This window comes from Pomacea canaliculata, linkage group LG4 (genome assembly GCF_003073045.1).
Source record: "Pomacea canaliculata isolate SZHN2017 linkage group LG4, ASM307304v1, whole genome shotgun sequence".
Classification (NCBI taxonomy): domain Eukaryota; kingdom Metazoa; phylum Mollusca; class Gastropoda; order Architaenioglossa; family Ampullariidae; genus Pomacea; species Pomacea canaliculata.
This window is the reverse complement of record NC_037593.1, coordinates 15,341,901-15,357,011: the sequence shown is the minus strand read 5'-3', so window position 1 is coordinate 15,357,011 and position 15,111 is coordinate 15,341,901. Positions and strand designations below refer to the sequence as shown.

The window sequence follows — 15,111 nt, the reverse complement described above, 5'->3', positions numbered from 1 at the left end:
CTAGTAGGGTGCAAAATATTTTTCTCGTAAAAAGGTGCAAGATGCCATTTTCCCAAATCAGGGTAAATTCTGCTCTCGAGCTTTACGCCAGTAAATATCATAAGGCACAGAATAAGAAAAAAAAGCTGTGAACTCGCGACATGTCTAATTAACATATTCCCAGCTCTCCAGTTTACAAGACCTCATCAACCAAAACGTTTCCATGCACTATCCTGTTCTTCACCTCTTTCTGTGCATGGGGACTTTGTAGGCGTATATTTCAAGAGCGTGACTGCTATTCACCCAGAATGGTCAATCTTGCACTGAGCTATACCCAATCAAACTAATCAGTTGCATCTCTCTAGTTCTTTAAAAGATGCGATTCTACAACTTCTCGCCATGTCTTACCAGTTAAGGTACGTATCTGTAAATTTGCTGTATTATAGGTGCGTACAACGGCGTGAAAGCCGACTTAGTTGTTTTTGTGACGCACAAGCCGGACTTATCTTCGAAAGATGTGAGGCTGTACATCAAGGTCAAGATAGCAACGAGCACCCGTAGGTGTGTGTGTGTGTTGTAGCGGCTACCAAAGGCCCCGCATTCCCACTGGCTCGCGTTAAGACAGTAGTCGACAGATCAACGAGGGCATCAGAGATCAAAGTTCAATATCTTCGATAGCGTATACAGAGGATTACCAGTAATGTCTTCTACATCTATCGTGACATCAGAGCTCCAGTCGATTGATGGCCCTTGGTGTAAATACGCCTACCTACATCTCACTTTTAAAGCAAAAAAACAAACCTAAATATCAGTCTCTCATCTACTCAGATCATCATCTCTCATTACCACCACCATCAGCGTGAGACCGTTAATGATCTAGACTCTAGAGCAGGGGTGGGCAATTAATTTTCCCAAGGGGCCGGATGAGAAACTGGGATGGTTCTAGAGGGCCGGACTAATATAGTTAACTCAGTTTTACCCAATACTGTATATTTACTGGTGGGCGGCCAGAGGTCTGCTCTAGAGGAACGCAACTAAAAAGTTGAATCAACTGTATGGTATCTGTGTGTGTGGTGTAGGTGTTATAGAATTTTGTATTAGTGTGTGTGTATTTAGTTTTCTAGGTAATGTGTAGATGTGTAATCTTATGCAAAACCGATAATCGACATATTCTTTTTCGTCGTCGTCAACGATGATATTGAAAGTTGTAGAGCGCATTTCCCCTTGTGGAGGAGAGCTCAATGCGCTATAAACGAAAGACTATACCAAAAAAAAAAAAAAACAAACCCCAAAAGCCGACAGTAAACCATACAGGAAATAGATGACACAATTGCAAGCGGAAACGAAAAGGATGGATAAAAACTGAGGAATGAGAGAAAAAGTACTTTTATGAAAGATATTTCTGAAAGAGGTGAGTTTTGAGACCAAACGGAAATGTAGACAGTCTTAAAAGAACAGGCGGAGAATTCCAAACTTTGGGGCCAGAGAAGAGCATTTGTCAAAGTTTTTCTTATTTGATTCGTGCACAGACCGGAGGGCAACACAAGCAGACCGGGGAGAACAAATTCGTTGGTAAGGCGTCAGATCACACAGGTATGCTGTGCGAGGCCATGAAGTCAACGGCAGTCTGTACAGTGTGGCCACGGACGTGAAGAGGTGGATTGCTTAAGCTTTTTGGGAGTTACCCGATGTTAATCTCGGAAAGCCTCAACAATGAATGTAACCAAACCGGAAGCTTTGTGTACACCTGCCTCGTTTTAGTAGTAAAAAAAAAAATATTCTGTAAGTAGACCAGTGGGAGGGCAACGGGGTAAAAACCTGAATGAATACGCTTGCCACTGTTATTGTGTAAAAGAAAGAAATGTCATCCGTGATGCACATTCAGTTAGGTTATACGTGTTCATTTGTCACCAAACGTCGTTTTGTACGGATCAGTTGGCATTGTCGCCTTACTGCTAAATGTTTTGGTTGCATGTGTGCTCGCGAATGCAAATCTGATGAGACCTGAAACAGAACACGACAATCATTAATGGTAATATGTAAGCCTAGTTTCATTGTTTAAATAATAAGAGTTAAACCTAAACGTACAATTATTCTAATATTTGTGTTGATAAATAGTTCGTTTTTGTGGGGAGAGGGGGGCGCAATATTTGTCTTTCACCTCGCGCCGATCCTGAGTTAGTCAGGTAGGATCGGAACCAGCTCAAAATAGTCCCAGAGACTGAATGTAAGAAGGTCCTTAGAGGAGAATGCCACTATCAAGTTAACAAAATACAGCTAACAGATTCGCCGCCGATAATAATGCGCTCCCTGTCGCAAGCAGATAATGTCATACCACTCGCAGCAACGTTATGGTCGAATGATCCCCACAACAGGGGGACTGAAACGGCTCAAGCAAAGTTGATTCTCTTTGATTCGAGCTTGGGGAGGGAGCTTACTTAACGTGCAGGATTTAATTTTGAGGTTAATAGCGTTAATTAATTTTTTCTGGCCAACAGATATCTTCCGAGAATAAAATAAATGTATCATTATTTCATATTTGATATTTCAATGGAAAGTTTTAACGGATCCGCAGCGTCTAGTCAAGAATTCGTAACTATTGTATGAAATGCCAAGACTGACACACGAATGCATGATGTACAAAAAGTAGTTTGCTCATCTTTTTTTCAATCATATATCTCAGAAGGGAATCAGGACATTAGGGAGAGGAACAGTCATAAGGATTATCAATATAAATGAAACGGAATTGTAATTATGCATACTGAAAACAGATGGATCAACTAAAAATCACACATACACTGCTGGATGCAGCATGCTAAAAAATAAAATACAACCACACAAGTCATCAGAGAAATGCTTTGTAGGAAAGAGGGTGACGATTCTCATTACAATTTGTATTATATATTCGCATTTTTTTTAAAACCAAACATCCTTCACTGTAGGACACATCAGATATTGTTCTTTCATATAATAATAATACGGATGATTTGTATAGGCCTTTCCACAGATTTGCTCATAGCACTTTACATAAATCATACATAAGACTAAACTCATCAACAACCACGCACCCAAATTGACGTATGAGAGACGTGCTCACCTTCACAACATACATTCACTCATACACAAAGTAAATTATTGACACACAATATGTACACTCATGATCAGGACCGGGTCACAGTGAAGTCACTGTTCTGAAAGATGCATCTTACGTTTAGACTTAAAGGTGATAAGAAAATCAGATTCAAAGGCTGATGGGTAATCCGTTCCAAATTGATGGGGCTTGGTAAAGTTATAAGAATAAAAACATCTCCTATTTTTCGTAATTTTACAATGCTTAACTTTCTGAACGTTACACATCAAGTGCAAACTTACACATCCATTCATTTTTTAAAATCACAATTAGTCCTGAGTTAATCATTTTATTTGTTCTTTTCACAAACACATAAGTGCACATAAACATTTTGCACAGATTTTCACACTTTTTCAAATAGGTTACCAACAGGATCTAGTCACTCCTGACATTTGGTTATAGTCTGCAAAATGTCGCCACATAATTCGACTCAACCGCCACTTTTGCAGGACACCCCTTGGGCGTGATGTCAAAATGCACCTTGACCGTAGCCTAATATAGTTGCTGTCACGCGGAAGGGCAGCAACCTGTCTGTCTGCTAGTTCCTAGAAGAAAAGGGGTCCAAAAGACATAATGTTTTGCAGTTTATGTGAACAGGAATTATGTCAGGTAACATTGTGTGTTTGGTTAATTTTTTTTTACATTTATAAACAATTGCACAAAAGTCTTTCTAGTTTAGAAATGAAAGTAGCAATAAAGGGATGTGGCAGATGGGGAACTGGGGGTAGAAAAAGAAGGAAAAGCTGAACTAAGTGCTACACAATGTAAACTTTGACATTAGAGCATAACTAAATTATCATTACTGTAACAGATAGTAAGGCAAAAGCTATTTGTTTGAAATTGAAAATGATAGTGAATGAAGGTAAATATTTTGAAGTTTTTGATTGTGGCATTAGGAAAAAAAAAATCCATGGGTAACAACCTGTAATTCTCTAGGCAAAATGGTATTTTTCCGAACAGCGTTGTAGCGCTGGCGAAAGACATTAAATTGTCTGACGCATTCACGACGCTTGGCATCTCGAACCATTTTCCAGTCAACAAAGTGCCATGACGCACATTTAGTTGAAGTGGATTTAAAGGCTCCAGCAATGGAGATATGGCATTTCCAGCAGCAGCAGCAAGTCTCTGTCCAGCCTAGGAAACAATATTGTCTGATATCAGCAAGTCTATCACTAAATAATGATACAAGTTGTAAAGAAAATCTATTATTACAGAAATAATGTAGTTTTAAAATGTCTAACAATAGTTATTCGTACTGATGGTGATCACTTTTCCTACTGCATAAGTGTTGTTTAACTGTGCATCAATAATAATTTTTAACTTAATGCTTCTTACAATTATTTAAATTTCTAAAAGCCTATAAAAGCTGATTTAACTCCTTACAGCTTTGTTGATTAAAAACAGTCAGTCAAAAAAATAAAAATCCACACATACTTAGTGACTGTTCAAGAAAGAAATTCTGAACGGCAAAGTTAGCACTGTAAACATGTGTATCCATGACATAAGTTTACTTCTTGCCGAAACCATGACAATATCTTTTAAAGACAAAGATATCACATAAAAAGGTTGGGCATCACTGGTTTAACACATTGACATCAGAGTGGACTTTTTAAGAAGTGGTCTCACCAGGATATAACAAATAAGCGCATGATTTATACAGCATTTGTAAAGAGCGTGCTCTTAGCGCTTAAGGCAAGAACGAGATATGGACAACATATGAAGGACGGAAGGATAAACAACAGCAACCAATGACTGATAAAAGATGACTAATAAAAGACAAACTTCCAAAGAGGAATAGGATAACAAGAACAGAGGAAGATGAAGATGGACTAGAATTGTGTGGACTGTTGTTGGGAGCAATGCTCAAGAACAAGTAGTGTCTTTAGTGCATGTTTAAAGGATTCAATGGTGGGTAGGCAGCAGATATGAAAGGCGAGAGAGTTCTATTGTTTTACTGCACAGCAACTAAAAGTCCTGTGACCAAATGTTATTGTTCTGGTGACAGGAATAGTTAGGATATGGTCATTACACAAAGAGTGGAATGGTCTAACTGGGACGTAGTCTGACGTTTAGAAAAATAGGGCAATAATAAGGTTTCCTTATGATGATGCTGTGATTTCTGTAGGGTCTTTTCCTTCCACCAGTCTGAACCACTTTACGAAAAAAAACAATAATAATAATAACTGCTAGAAGAAGAAAGTCGTCAATTTTTGGAACCGAGGAAGTATGAGTTACCACAAGTAGTTAAGAAATCCATGAAGTAAAATCAGAATAACATACACTCATATGAAGTAAAGTTGACCATGTCCAGTCACATATTCAACATGAAGCAATAAAGCACAACAAAATGTAGATGAGAAAATGTGAAGCATGCATGGTCACTAGATCAGAAACAAAACTGCAAAGAAATGGAGAAAGTAATCTATCAGGTGAAAAAAAAAAAAAACAAACAGACCAGATAGCCCAGATGAACAAACAGGCTGCAGAGGCCATTTGTGGAAGATGGGTTCTACAGGTGAAAATGACTTGGCACCGTCATAGACCCATTGAAAACATAGATAAATTGTGTAACAAAAAGATCAAGGAAATAGTCTAAGATCGAGAGATGGGACCAAAAAAAAAAAGCTGTCTCTCCTTAACCTAGTATGATACTGTATATGTTGTGAATAATGTTCCGTTTATACATCCCTTTCCTTGCCTCTCGCAAAACATGTGCATTGTATGAATTGTATCTAGTATGTCTCAAAATGGAAATGAAACAGAAATCTAAAACAAATAGATAGTTAATTACTATCACATTAAAAAGCAATGTATAATGCAGCAAGATTTTTGTGGAAGTCAAATCTAGGATATTCACCAGTTTTATTCATGCACTGATTGAATGGCCTCTATTAAAACATTACTCCTTAAAAAAAAAATAAAAGAGTCAAGAATTCTTACAGATCCATTTTAGTTTACTTAAAAGTGGATAAACATGAAATAAACAGCTTAAAAACTGTCGAGGAATAAAATGTTACATTTTTATTTTTAAAGTGTTCCCCATACAATATTAATAATATTAAACATTAAGGATGAAGAAATCTTTTTGAATCTTCGCAAATTCACTGAAAACAAACTAAACCTTTACATGACACCAATTAAATACAAATGCATGGTGTTGCTTAAGGCACTGCAACCTTCTATTTTGTTAAAAAAAAAAAGGTCACCATATAAATGGAATTGCATCAGGTTGTGCAATTATCTTTTTACTTCAATGTACAGGATTGCATCAAGTATTGCAACAGCTTTTTAAGATTATAATGTACTCCAGTTACTTTAAACACAGAAAAATACTTGCGCACAGTGACAATAAGGCTACATATCTGCCCAATTTTAAATACTAATTCATTTTATATTGTGTATGCCTGTGAACATGCGTAAGCGACCTTTCACTGCAGGGTTTCCCCCCTTGTGCCCTTGTGGAGGATGTTTGTGGAAATGAGGAGTGGGGGAAGGGAAGTGTTTTGTCACCAAGTGAAACACAGAAAACATACTTTTAAGAAGACTGTGACTAACAGTTCAAAAATAAATTATAGTAACTTCAAGTTATACTACAATTTACTGGCTATGGAAGGGGATGGGAAGAACAGGGCTATTTAGTGATAGTCGTAAACCCAACCCTCTTAAGCCCTAATATGACACCTTCTCAGAATCTTGTCACTCAAACTACTGCCTTCTGTCCGCTACTAATACAGTAATGATTGTTTAAGCAAATAAATTCTAGCTGAGACTATGACTAAAGACTAGTAGAACAAAATCTAAGACGTAGGAAATCCAATGACAATGTCTAGAAGTCACGGTACAATCATCAACCGAAGCATAATACCGAATGTATTATGCGCTATGCTTTTTGCACGTGAACAACGGTTTGCGTCAATAGCGATACATTACAATACGAATGAATAAATGTTTATACCTTAATAAAGTACAGTAGTGGCTGAGATTGAAACATGGTTAAACATATGTATGCGCATGACAGGAAGTCGTCTGGTTTGGAGTTCCCACGGCTGCGCAAATAGGGATATCCCTCTAGTGCCCGTATATATAGTCACGTGACTGCCGGTGCTCTTTCCTTTCTTGCTGAGACACGAGCGGCTGCGTAGGTAAGCAAGACATCTTCTTCAATCGTTAGCGATCTACCTATTTCTTTACCATCGTGTCATCATTTTAAAATATATTCGATATAGATTTAATACCGTTATCATCTGAAGGGTAGAGACAAATTACAAGTGAGATTTATACCTTATTTTCTTATGATAAAATTATGCCTCAAGCCGCCGGTGTCGTAATGCCGGCATATTTCTAACAAGATTTCTGAGGATTCTCAGAATGACTTTAATTTAACAAAGGCTTTCTTTCAAAAAGTTTTGTAGGTACAACGCTTGAAAATTCAGCAGTGTACTAAAATTTACCATAAATTTATAGAAGAAAAATAATCGAATGAAATACCGACTACCAATATTGGAAGGAAGCGTGTTAGAAAGTGAAATTATCGAAGTACAACAAAAGGAAAAGAGCCGATCAAGTGTTAGTGCGGTATTTCGTCAGGCAATGAAATAGACTTTTGAAATAAGTTACACTTGACTATAAAAATGTAGTAGTAGGGGTGTTACAAAATATGTTAAGGAGCAGTGCTCATTATGCGTCTTAGGAAAAGAACTAAATTAAGCGAGGGCGTTTGGAAGTAAAGGAAATAAATTGCTAGTTGTTTTATGTTAAATGTAGTAGCTATAACAGTGAATCAGGTAATGTTGTGCAACCCACGTGGTAGTCGCCATATTGGTTTTATTTGGTAGTTAGTGACGTGTAAAGTACTCTTCGTGGTTTTAGTCAGTTGTTCCGGCTTAGCCAATAAGGTAGATTTAATACGAGTACTTCCATGCCGTAAACTGCGAAAAGCTTAGTATTTGCCACGTGCTTACTGCTGCTTTTTTTCTTTTCCATAGCTCTTGAAAATCTACATCAAAGTCAAAATGGGTAAGGAGAAGATTCACATCAACATCGTCGTCATTGGACACGTAGACTCTGGAAAATCTACAACAACTGGCCATTTGATCTACAAATGTGGTGGCATTGATGTTCGTACTATCCAGAAGTTCGAGAAAGAGGCCCAAGAGGTTTGTATTGTTTAATGGCAACTTGCAAAAAGATTTAAATTAATTTTAGTGCAGGGTATACCATACATTGATCTAATTAGTGTGGTTTTTGTAAAGTTTAAATTTTTGTAACCCCAGCATTTTACTTGACTGTCTGCAGATGGGCAAGGGTTCCTTCAAATATGCCTGGGTGTTGGACAAGCTGAAGGCTGAACGTGAGCGTGGTATCACTATTGATATTGCTTTGTGGAAGTTCGAAACCGCAAAATTTTACATCACAATCATTGATGCTCCCGGACATCGTGACTTTATCAAGAACATGATCACAGGAACGTCACAGGTAGAAATGCCATTTTTTATTTCTGATTCATTGGTTCTAAAGTAGACACTTGCATGTCTGTATGAATCACTATTACTGAATAATCCACCTTGCCCTGTTTTTCAGGCTGACTGTGCTGTGCTGATTGTTGCTGCTGGTACTGGTGAGTTTGAAGCTGGTATCTCAAAGGAGGGCCAGACTCGAGAGCATGCATTGCTTGCCTACACTTTGGGTGTCAAGCAGTTGATCATTGGTGTAAATAAGATGGACAGCACAACTCCTCCTTTCAGTGAGGTAAGTTTCATTCAAAACCTAAGATGTTAAAACTAGGCTGTGTGGTTCATGCATTACATTTTGTGTCCATTGGGACCATACATGTGGAAGCTGCAAGGAACAATTAACCACATTAATGAACAACAATTCCTGTGCACGCCATATTTATTGATCTATTTTACCTACAAAACAGGATCGGTTCAAGGAAATCGAAAAAGAGGTCGGAAGCTACATCAAGAAGATAGGATACAATCCCAAGGCAGTTCCTTTTGTGCCAATCTCTGATGGAATGGAGACAACATGCTTGAGCCTAGCGATAACATGCCCTGGTTCAAGGGTTGGGCCATTGAGCGCAAGGAGGGCAATGCCTCCGGAAAGACCTTGATTGACGCCCTTGATGCCATCTTGCCACCAAGCCGCCCTACTGACAAGCCACTCCGTCTGCCACTCCAGGATGTATACAAAATTGGAGGTTAGGATTGTTTGCTTATTAATGTATTAGTAATTTGTTTTTTCCATAGAATACTTGTCACACTATTTGTGGGAACAAGAATTTTGGTTTGTAGAGTTTAATGAAAAGGTGAACTTATTGTATTTCAGGTATTGGTACAGTGCCTGTTGGTCGTGTTGAGACTGGCATCCTGAAGCCTGGCATGGTAGTTACATTTGCTCCTGGAGGAATCACAACTGAGGTATGACCGGTTTACCTTTATTAAAGAAAAGCTTCATTTACTCCAAAGATTATGTTGCATGTCTCTGCAAAACTTTGTAATGTTGTTTAATTCATTTTTTAAAATTTTCAGGTGAAATCAGTTGAGATGCACCACGAGTCTCTGGTTGAGGCCCTTCCTGGTGACAACGTTGGTTTCAATGTCAAGAACATTTCTGTGAAGGATGTTCGTCGTGGCAACGTTGCTGGTGATAGCAAGAATGACCCACCAAAAGGAGCAAAGAGCTTCTATGCTCAGGTATTTAATTTTTATTATCTTTATTCGTTACAATAATGACTGATAGTGAATGGACCAACGGTTATTTTATTTATTTATTTATTTTTACAAAAAATTTTCATTTTGCAGGTCATCATCCTCAACCACCCTGGTGAGATCAAAAATGGCTATTCCCCAGTTTGGATTGCCACACTGCCCACATTGCCTGCAAGTTTGCTGAGATCAAGGAAAAATGTGACAGGCGTTCTGGCAAGAAGCTGGAAGACAATCCCAAGAGCGTAAAATCCGGAGATGCTGCCATGGTTGACTTGGTACCAAGCAAGCCCATGTGTGTGGAGTCTTTCGTTGACTACCCACCACTGGGTCGTTTTGCCGTTCGTGACATGAAGCAGACCGTGGCTGTTGGAGTCATCAAGTCTGTGACCAAAGAGGAAGTTGGAGCCAAGATGACAAAATCTGCAGCCAAGAAGAAGTGAAGTTTACAGGAACCCTTGCCAGGCCACGAACCTGCTACTGCTCTGAACTTTGTCGATGTTACCACCTGCCCATGCTCGGGTAAAAGCTGCCCAGTGTCTGTACCATTTTATTATCCTTTAGGTTTCTTGCCTTCCAAACGGCAAACTCGATTGATCTTGATTTCTTTGTCGTTCTGGCTTCTTCAGTCTAAGCTACACAGAAAAGAGTTCAGGAGAAAAAAGCTTTGAATGATACCTAGCAAGAGCTATTTGATGTTATTTAATTGAAGTGTACAAAGAATCAAGGGCGACATTAAAAAGTTCAGTTGAAATTCAAGTTTGCACATTGTATGAGTGTTATGGGTGAATGGTTTTCTGAGTGTGGTTTAAAGATATCATACATTTCAACTTCCTAAACCACCATGCACACAGGCTAGTACTTTTTCCAAAAAAAAAAATGCCCGTGTATAAACATGACATTAATTGTGATCAAGCCTAACCAAACCTGTCCATCCGAGGTTATCAATCTTCATTTAAAATTAATTTCCACATTTGGTTGCGTTTTTTATACATTCCATAGGGAAAAATTAAATGCATGAACGCACGTCAAAATTAGAAGGGATTCCTAATCAAACATGCAAATTTAGAAGTTTGTATATGTACAATTGGTTGGGATTTGATCTCGCACTTGTTTACTGATAAAACTATACAATTCCTCTTGCCCAATGCAAGGTTGCTTGCATCTATATTAGACATGGCATGTAAACAAAATTCAACGAGACATCCTTGTCTGGCCTGCCCTCATCTGGTTAGAATTTCATGGCTTTTTCTTGTGTTTTAAGGGCTTTATAAATGCTAATTATTTTACTTAAAAAGATAAATTAATGGAAAAGAATGCTTTCACATTGTTGTGCACTGTTTCTACGAATTAACAGTTTTTCTAGTGTCTCTATATGCGATTCGGTTTTAATTTTTATTGCGATGGTTATTGTCATTAACAACAGAAAGAAGTGTTGCTATCTACCACAACCAATGCCTTTGGCATGGTTACTTTGTGTTTGTTTCCTTTTCTCAGTCAGGCAACATTTCCCTCAGGTCTTGCCTATATCTGAACGATCTAAAACTATTGATTTAGGCAGACCATTGTTGACAAACTTCGGTTGCATTTAACATACTGTGTGCGAGAAGCTGCTGCATCTTTACCAAATGCCATTCAAGTGACAAAGGAAAGCTTACAGGTAAAAACTGATTTAATTCATGATTATGCTCTGACCTAGAAAGATGTCGGGCTTCATTAAAATTTAACAGACACATCATAGCAAATAAAGTTGTCATCTTTTCCTTATCTCTGCTCACTGCGTTCACTGAACCAGGCCAAGAATGTGTTCCATCCTAGTGCCACAAAGTTCACAAACAGGACCCTGAAATAATATCAGAAAGCAGTTCGTAGTCCAAAATCTACAATCGTCAGTATAAATGTAATTCAGATGAAGTTTATAGAATGTGTTTAAATATAGAAAAGGCAAGTTACTATAATTTCATTAAGTGAAAATATTTAACACTTGCAATGTAAAACAAAAAATACAAAGATCAAATTTGAAAATCAGGATGAAATTTGCATACAAAATGATATACTACCTATGCTGAAGAGGCATAAAGTAAAAATTTATAATCTGTGCAGCTGGCCATATCTGGAAAGAAAACCAGGAACACATTTTTGCAGAGAAAATGCAGCTTTGTCACAAAAGAGTTTTTTTTTTTTTTTTAAACAGATAAAGAATAAGATGATAAGGTATAAGCACATTCTACTAAATGCTTCTTAACACTAAGCACACATTTGCAGCAACATTCCCAAAAAAGAACTTGATAACCAGCATCATATGATGATAAAGCTTTAATTACTTTGTACTTAAAATCAGATAAACAGAACAACATACCTTGTAATTGTTGATCATAAGAGGAACAAAATTCTGCAAGCAAGCAGATATGATGCATATTACACTATGTGTACTTGAGTACACACACTTAAAACTGATTTGTACAAAAACCAAGTATCTGTACATGTTTTTATTTTAAGTAAACAGTTTGTGAACAAAGGTGGAAGGAGCTTATTGGGCCTTGCTTTCCAGAGGTCACAAAGGAACCACTTAAAACAGTTTACTGCCCTCATAGCAATGGAATATTTACTTTTAACCCTTACCTCTTACTCATTTCTCTTTACAATTTTGATTGGGGAATGATAAACTGTACATTAAATTAGCTGAAATTTCTTATAAGATACTTTAAGATTAATCTATTTGCAGTAAAGTTCATTTCCTCAAAGTAAAACCTTGAATTTTTCTCTTTCATTATAGTAAATGCTACAATATTTCAAGCATTTTTATCTTCATAGACACTGTCCTGCAATGATAAGGCTTGTTTGCATTTCAAGGCTTTTTACAATTTAAAAAAATAGTGTCATACACGTTAAACCTTTCACCTCTTACATCTAAGTGGAATGACCATACTAAATAAAACAATTTGTAGTTTTTCTCATTCTCTCTTGGTCTCACACACGCACACTACTTCTGTACTATTAATCACATCATCAAAAACGTTTTGAAGCCATGACAAAACTTACCATCTTTATTTTTTGTACAATTTGTTTTGAGTCTTCCCCCTTCAGAATACCCAGGCCGGCTAAGAATGTAGTAATTACAATAGGTGCTCCAATCATCTGAAGAAGAGTTTTAAGAAGAGAAACCTTGGCTGTAATGTAGGATTAATTTTAACATTGTTTGTTGAAAAAGTTTTAGATTCACTATTATATTAAAAGAAAGTAAAAAACTGTAACACTTACCACTTTATAGTATTGGTTATTACCAGAAAGCATAAAAGGCGTTAGTAAACTACATTACTTAAATGTTACAAACAATATGTATAACCTGATCCGTAAGAACCATTTTGAATGGTGCATAGCGTGTTCCTGCATACATTTTGTCCAGGCATAGGTACCAGTACCTCATCATTGGGCCCTAAAAAACAAACCACATACACAAATTAGTGTATGTAAATAAAATCAAATATAAAACAAAAGGTTCTGGAACTGTGAATATTACTTGCACTGTACCTGCAACTGTAACTTTTTAAAATTATGCAATGATCTCCGCTAAAATAGAGAAACAATGCAAACATGTATAAAAAATGATATGAGGTAGACAGCATAGCTGAGGAACTGCTATTATATTTCTTGTTTAATCACATTTTTTTCTGGATCCTTTCAGGCTACAAAAAGTTGAAATTATATTTTTCAGGGCAAACTGTATACACTGTTTACAAACAAACTGTTAAAATAAACATACTATTGAGTGAAGGTGGTCTATCAAGTATTTACCAAGGCACAAAAACCAAGCACAAAAAACCTTCCAGTGCGAATCCCATTGATATCTTTCATGGGTGTCTTCTCTATCGCAATTTGGCTATAACATCACCAGCTGCCATCAGTGTACCTGCGAGCAAATAAATACATTGGATCTCATCACGCGGCTTTTTTAAATGTAGGTACTGCTTTGTTTTAAAGATCACATGTTCAAGCTTTAAATGAAAACTAACATTGCATTAGCATTTTTGTTTTTAGAATAATAACTTTTCCCATAAAATAGTCAAAACACACACGATATTGTGCATTTCTTTCGCTTTCAAGTATATTTGTGTCTTCGTTTTCAGCAAGTGGAATTTTCTAGTAAAAAAAGCCATGGGAAAAATAAGTAAAAAAAACCGTGCTAGATTAAATTACTAGATTGTAGTAGTCAGCGAGTAGGAGAAAGACTTTATTATTACCTGTTGTTGAACACATAGTCAGGAGAGGGTACTTGCCTAGCACATGGACATAGCCACGCCACAGAAAAGCCATGGCACTAATGTGAAAACTTCTATTAGGCTACTCTAGAGTCTAAGGAATCGTCGGTCAGTCGATCGTCAGCTCCAAAAAATATTGCGTACACGGCAGGTGTTCTGAGCTCAATAATTCCCTATAGTGAGGGAGGAATAATTATTTCAGACTGGTAGTAGTTGAATTGCTTGTTTGGATCACGAGAACTCGGCAAAACAATCGACGAAAGGAACGAAGACACTGAACAAAGAGAGTGATTATAAGAAATAGCGACTGACGGTGCAGGGTCTGAGTGGAAAGAGAGTGGGACAGGTTGTAGTGAGCTGCTTCCTGACATTTACAACTGTGATAGCAAGATTTATATTAAGCCTTGTTTTGCTTTATCATTAATTAGAAGCAATATTTGGTTTTTCACAAGGTGAGCATAATTATTTTTTACGTGCATCTTGAGTTTGTCATTTATTCTTCTGATTGTTTTTATGCATTTCTCTATTACTGCAAGATACTTGTAATTTTGTTTCGTCTACTCTAGTAGTTCCAACAACTTGAAGTGCAATCCCAAATTTGGCAGAATATGTACGTGTAGCACTGCAGCAGTTTTCATAACCCCCTTGACCCAGAATGACATTTGTTTCATTTCACATCCACTTACAAAGGTGTTGAAGTATGCTGCTGTGTGTCAAATTTCTCCAGATCACTGTTTACAACCTAATGCAGCTGCGCATACAATATAAGAAACATCTCCATTATCTCATGGCCCTTAGCACTAGCATAGACCTTATCTTTGTCTAGATTTTGTAGATACCTTTTTTTCAATAAAATAGAAATAATGCAAAAACTTATTGAGTAATCTAAAACAAATAGCAACTCTTCTAAAGGCTTTTCTGAGTTAAGTGTATTGATAGATGCTGATTATGAAATTTGTGGAAAATAATCCCCCTTCTGTTTATGAAAAACAAGCAAGTCCATACTGACAAGCATAGTAAAATATGTGGTTTGTTG

The 15,111-nt window shown here is 37.1% G+C and overlaps 2 protein-coding genes across 4 annotated transcripts; one reads left to right on the top strand and one right to left on the bottom strand.

The window, feature by feature from the left end:
- The first annotated feature begins 7,143 nt into the window (after nucleotides 1-7,143).
- LOC112562047 (elongation factor 1-alpha-like) lies at nucleotides 7,144-10,570 on the top strand. The gene is given in 10 exon segments (XM_025235024.1): nucleotides 7,144-7,251; nucleotides 8,095-8,265; nucleotides 8,405-8,584; nucleotides 8,690-8,857; nucleotides 9,030-9,117; nucleotides 9,120-9,308; nucleotides 9,437-9,528; nucleotides 9,640-9,804; nucleotides 9,913-9,961; nucleotides 9,964-10,570. Coding segments are annotated over 9 exon segments (1,371 nt in total). The 5' UTR covers nucleotides 7,144-7,251; nucleotides 8,095-8,121; the 3' UTR covers nucleotides 10,260-10,570.
- A 912-nt stretch (nucleotides 10,571-11,482) lies between these two features.
- LOC112561274 (protein Mpv17-like) lies at nucleotides 11,483-14,439 on the bottom strand. Of its 3 annotated transcripts, none has more exons than XM_025233650.1 (7): nucleotides 14,058-14,439; nucleotides 13,580-13,726; nucleotides 13,163-13,252; nucleotides 12,859-12,954; nucleotides 12,176-12,208; nucleotides 11,877-11,929; nucleotides 11,483-11,659 (listed from the first exon to the last, which is right to left on the bottom strand). In XM_025233650.1, the coding sequence occupies exons 3-7, from the start codon at nucleotides 13,244-13,246 to the stop codon at nucleotides 11,581-11,583; spliced, it is 345 nt and encodes a 114-aa protein (XP_025089435.1). In that variant the 5' UTR covers nucleotides 13,247-13,252; nucleotides 13,580-13,726; nucleotides 14,058-14,439; the 3' UTR covers nucleotides 11,483-11,580. The 3 variants fall into 3 exon arrangements, with proteins under 3 accessions (XP_025089435.1, XP_025089437.1, XP_025089434.1); XM_025233652.1 differs by having other exon boundaries at nucleotides 13,640-13,726; XM_025233649.1 differs by having other exon boundaries at nucleotides 13,612-13,726; nucleotides 14,058-14,433.
- Nucleotides 14,440-15,111: the final 672 nt, after the last annotated feature.

Bases quoted from the DNA above. Each gene is read 5' to 3' on its own strand.
- LOC112561274 (XM_025233649.1), bottom strand. From the start codon at position 13,671: ATGAAAGATATCAATGGGATTCGCACTGGAAGGTTTTTTGTGCTTGGT. The intron at 12,209-12,858 runs GTAAGTTTTGTC...GCTTGCTTGCAG, and splicing joins TTGTACAAAAAATAAAGATG to AATTTTGTTCCTCTTATGAT. The intron at 11,930-12,175 runs GTATGTTGTTCT...TTTTCTTTCCAG, and splicing joins TTATGATCAACAATTACAAG to ATATGGCCAGCTGCACAGAT.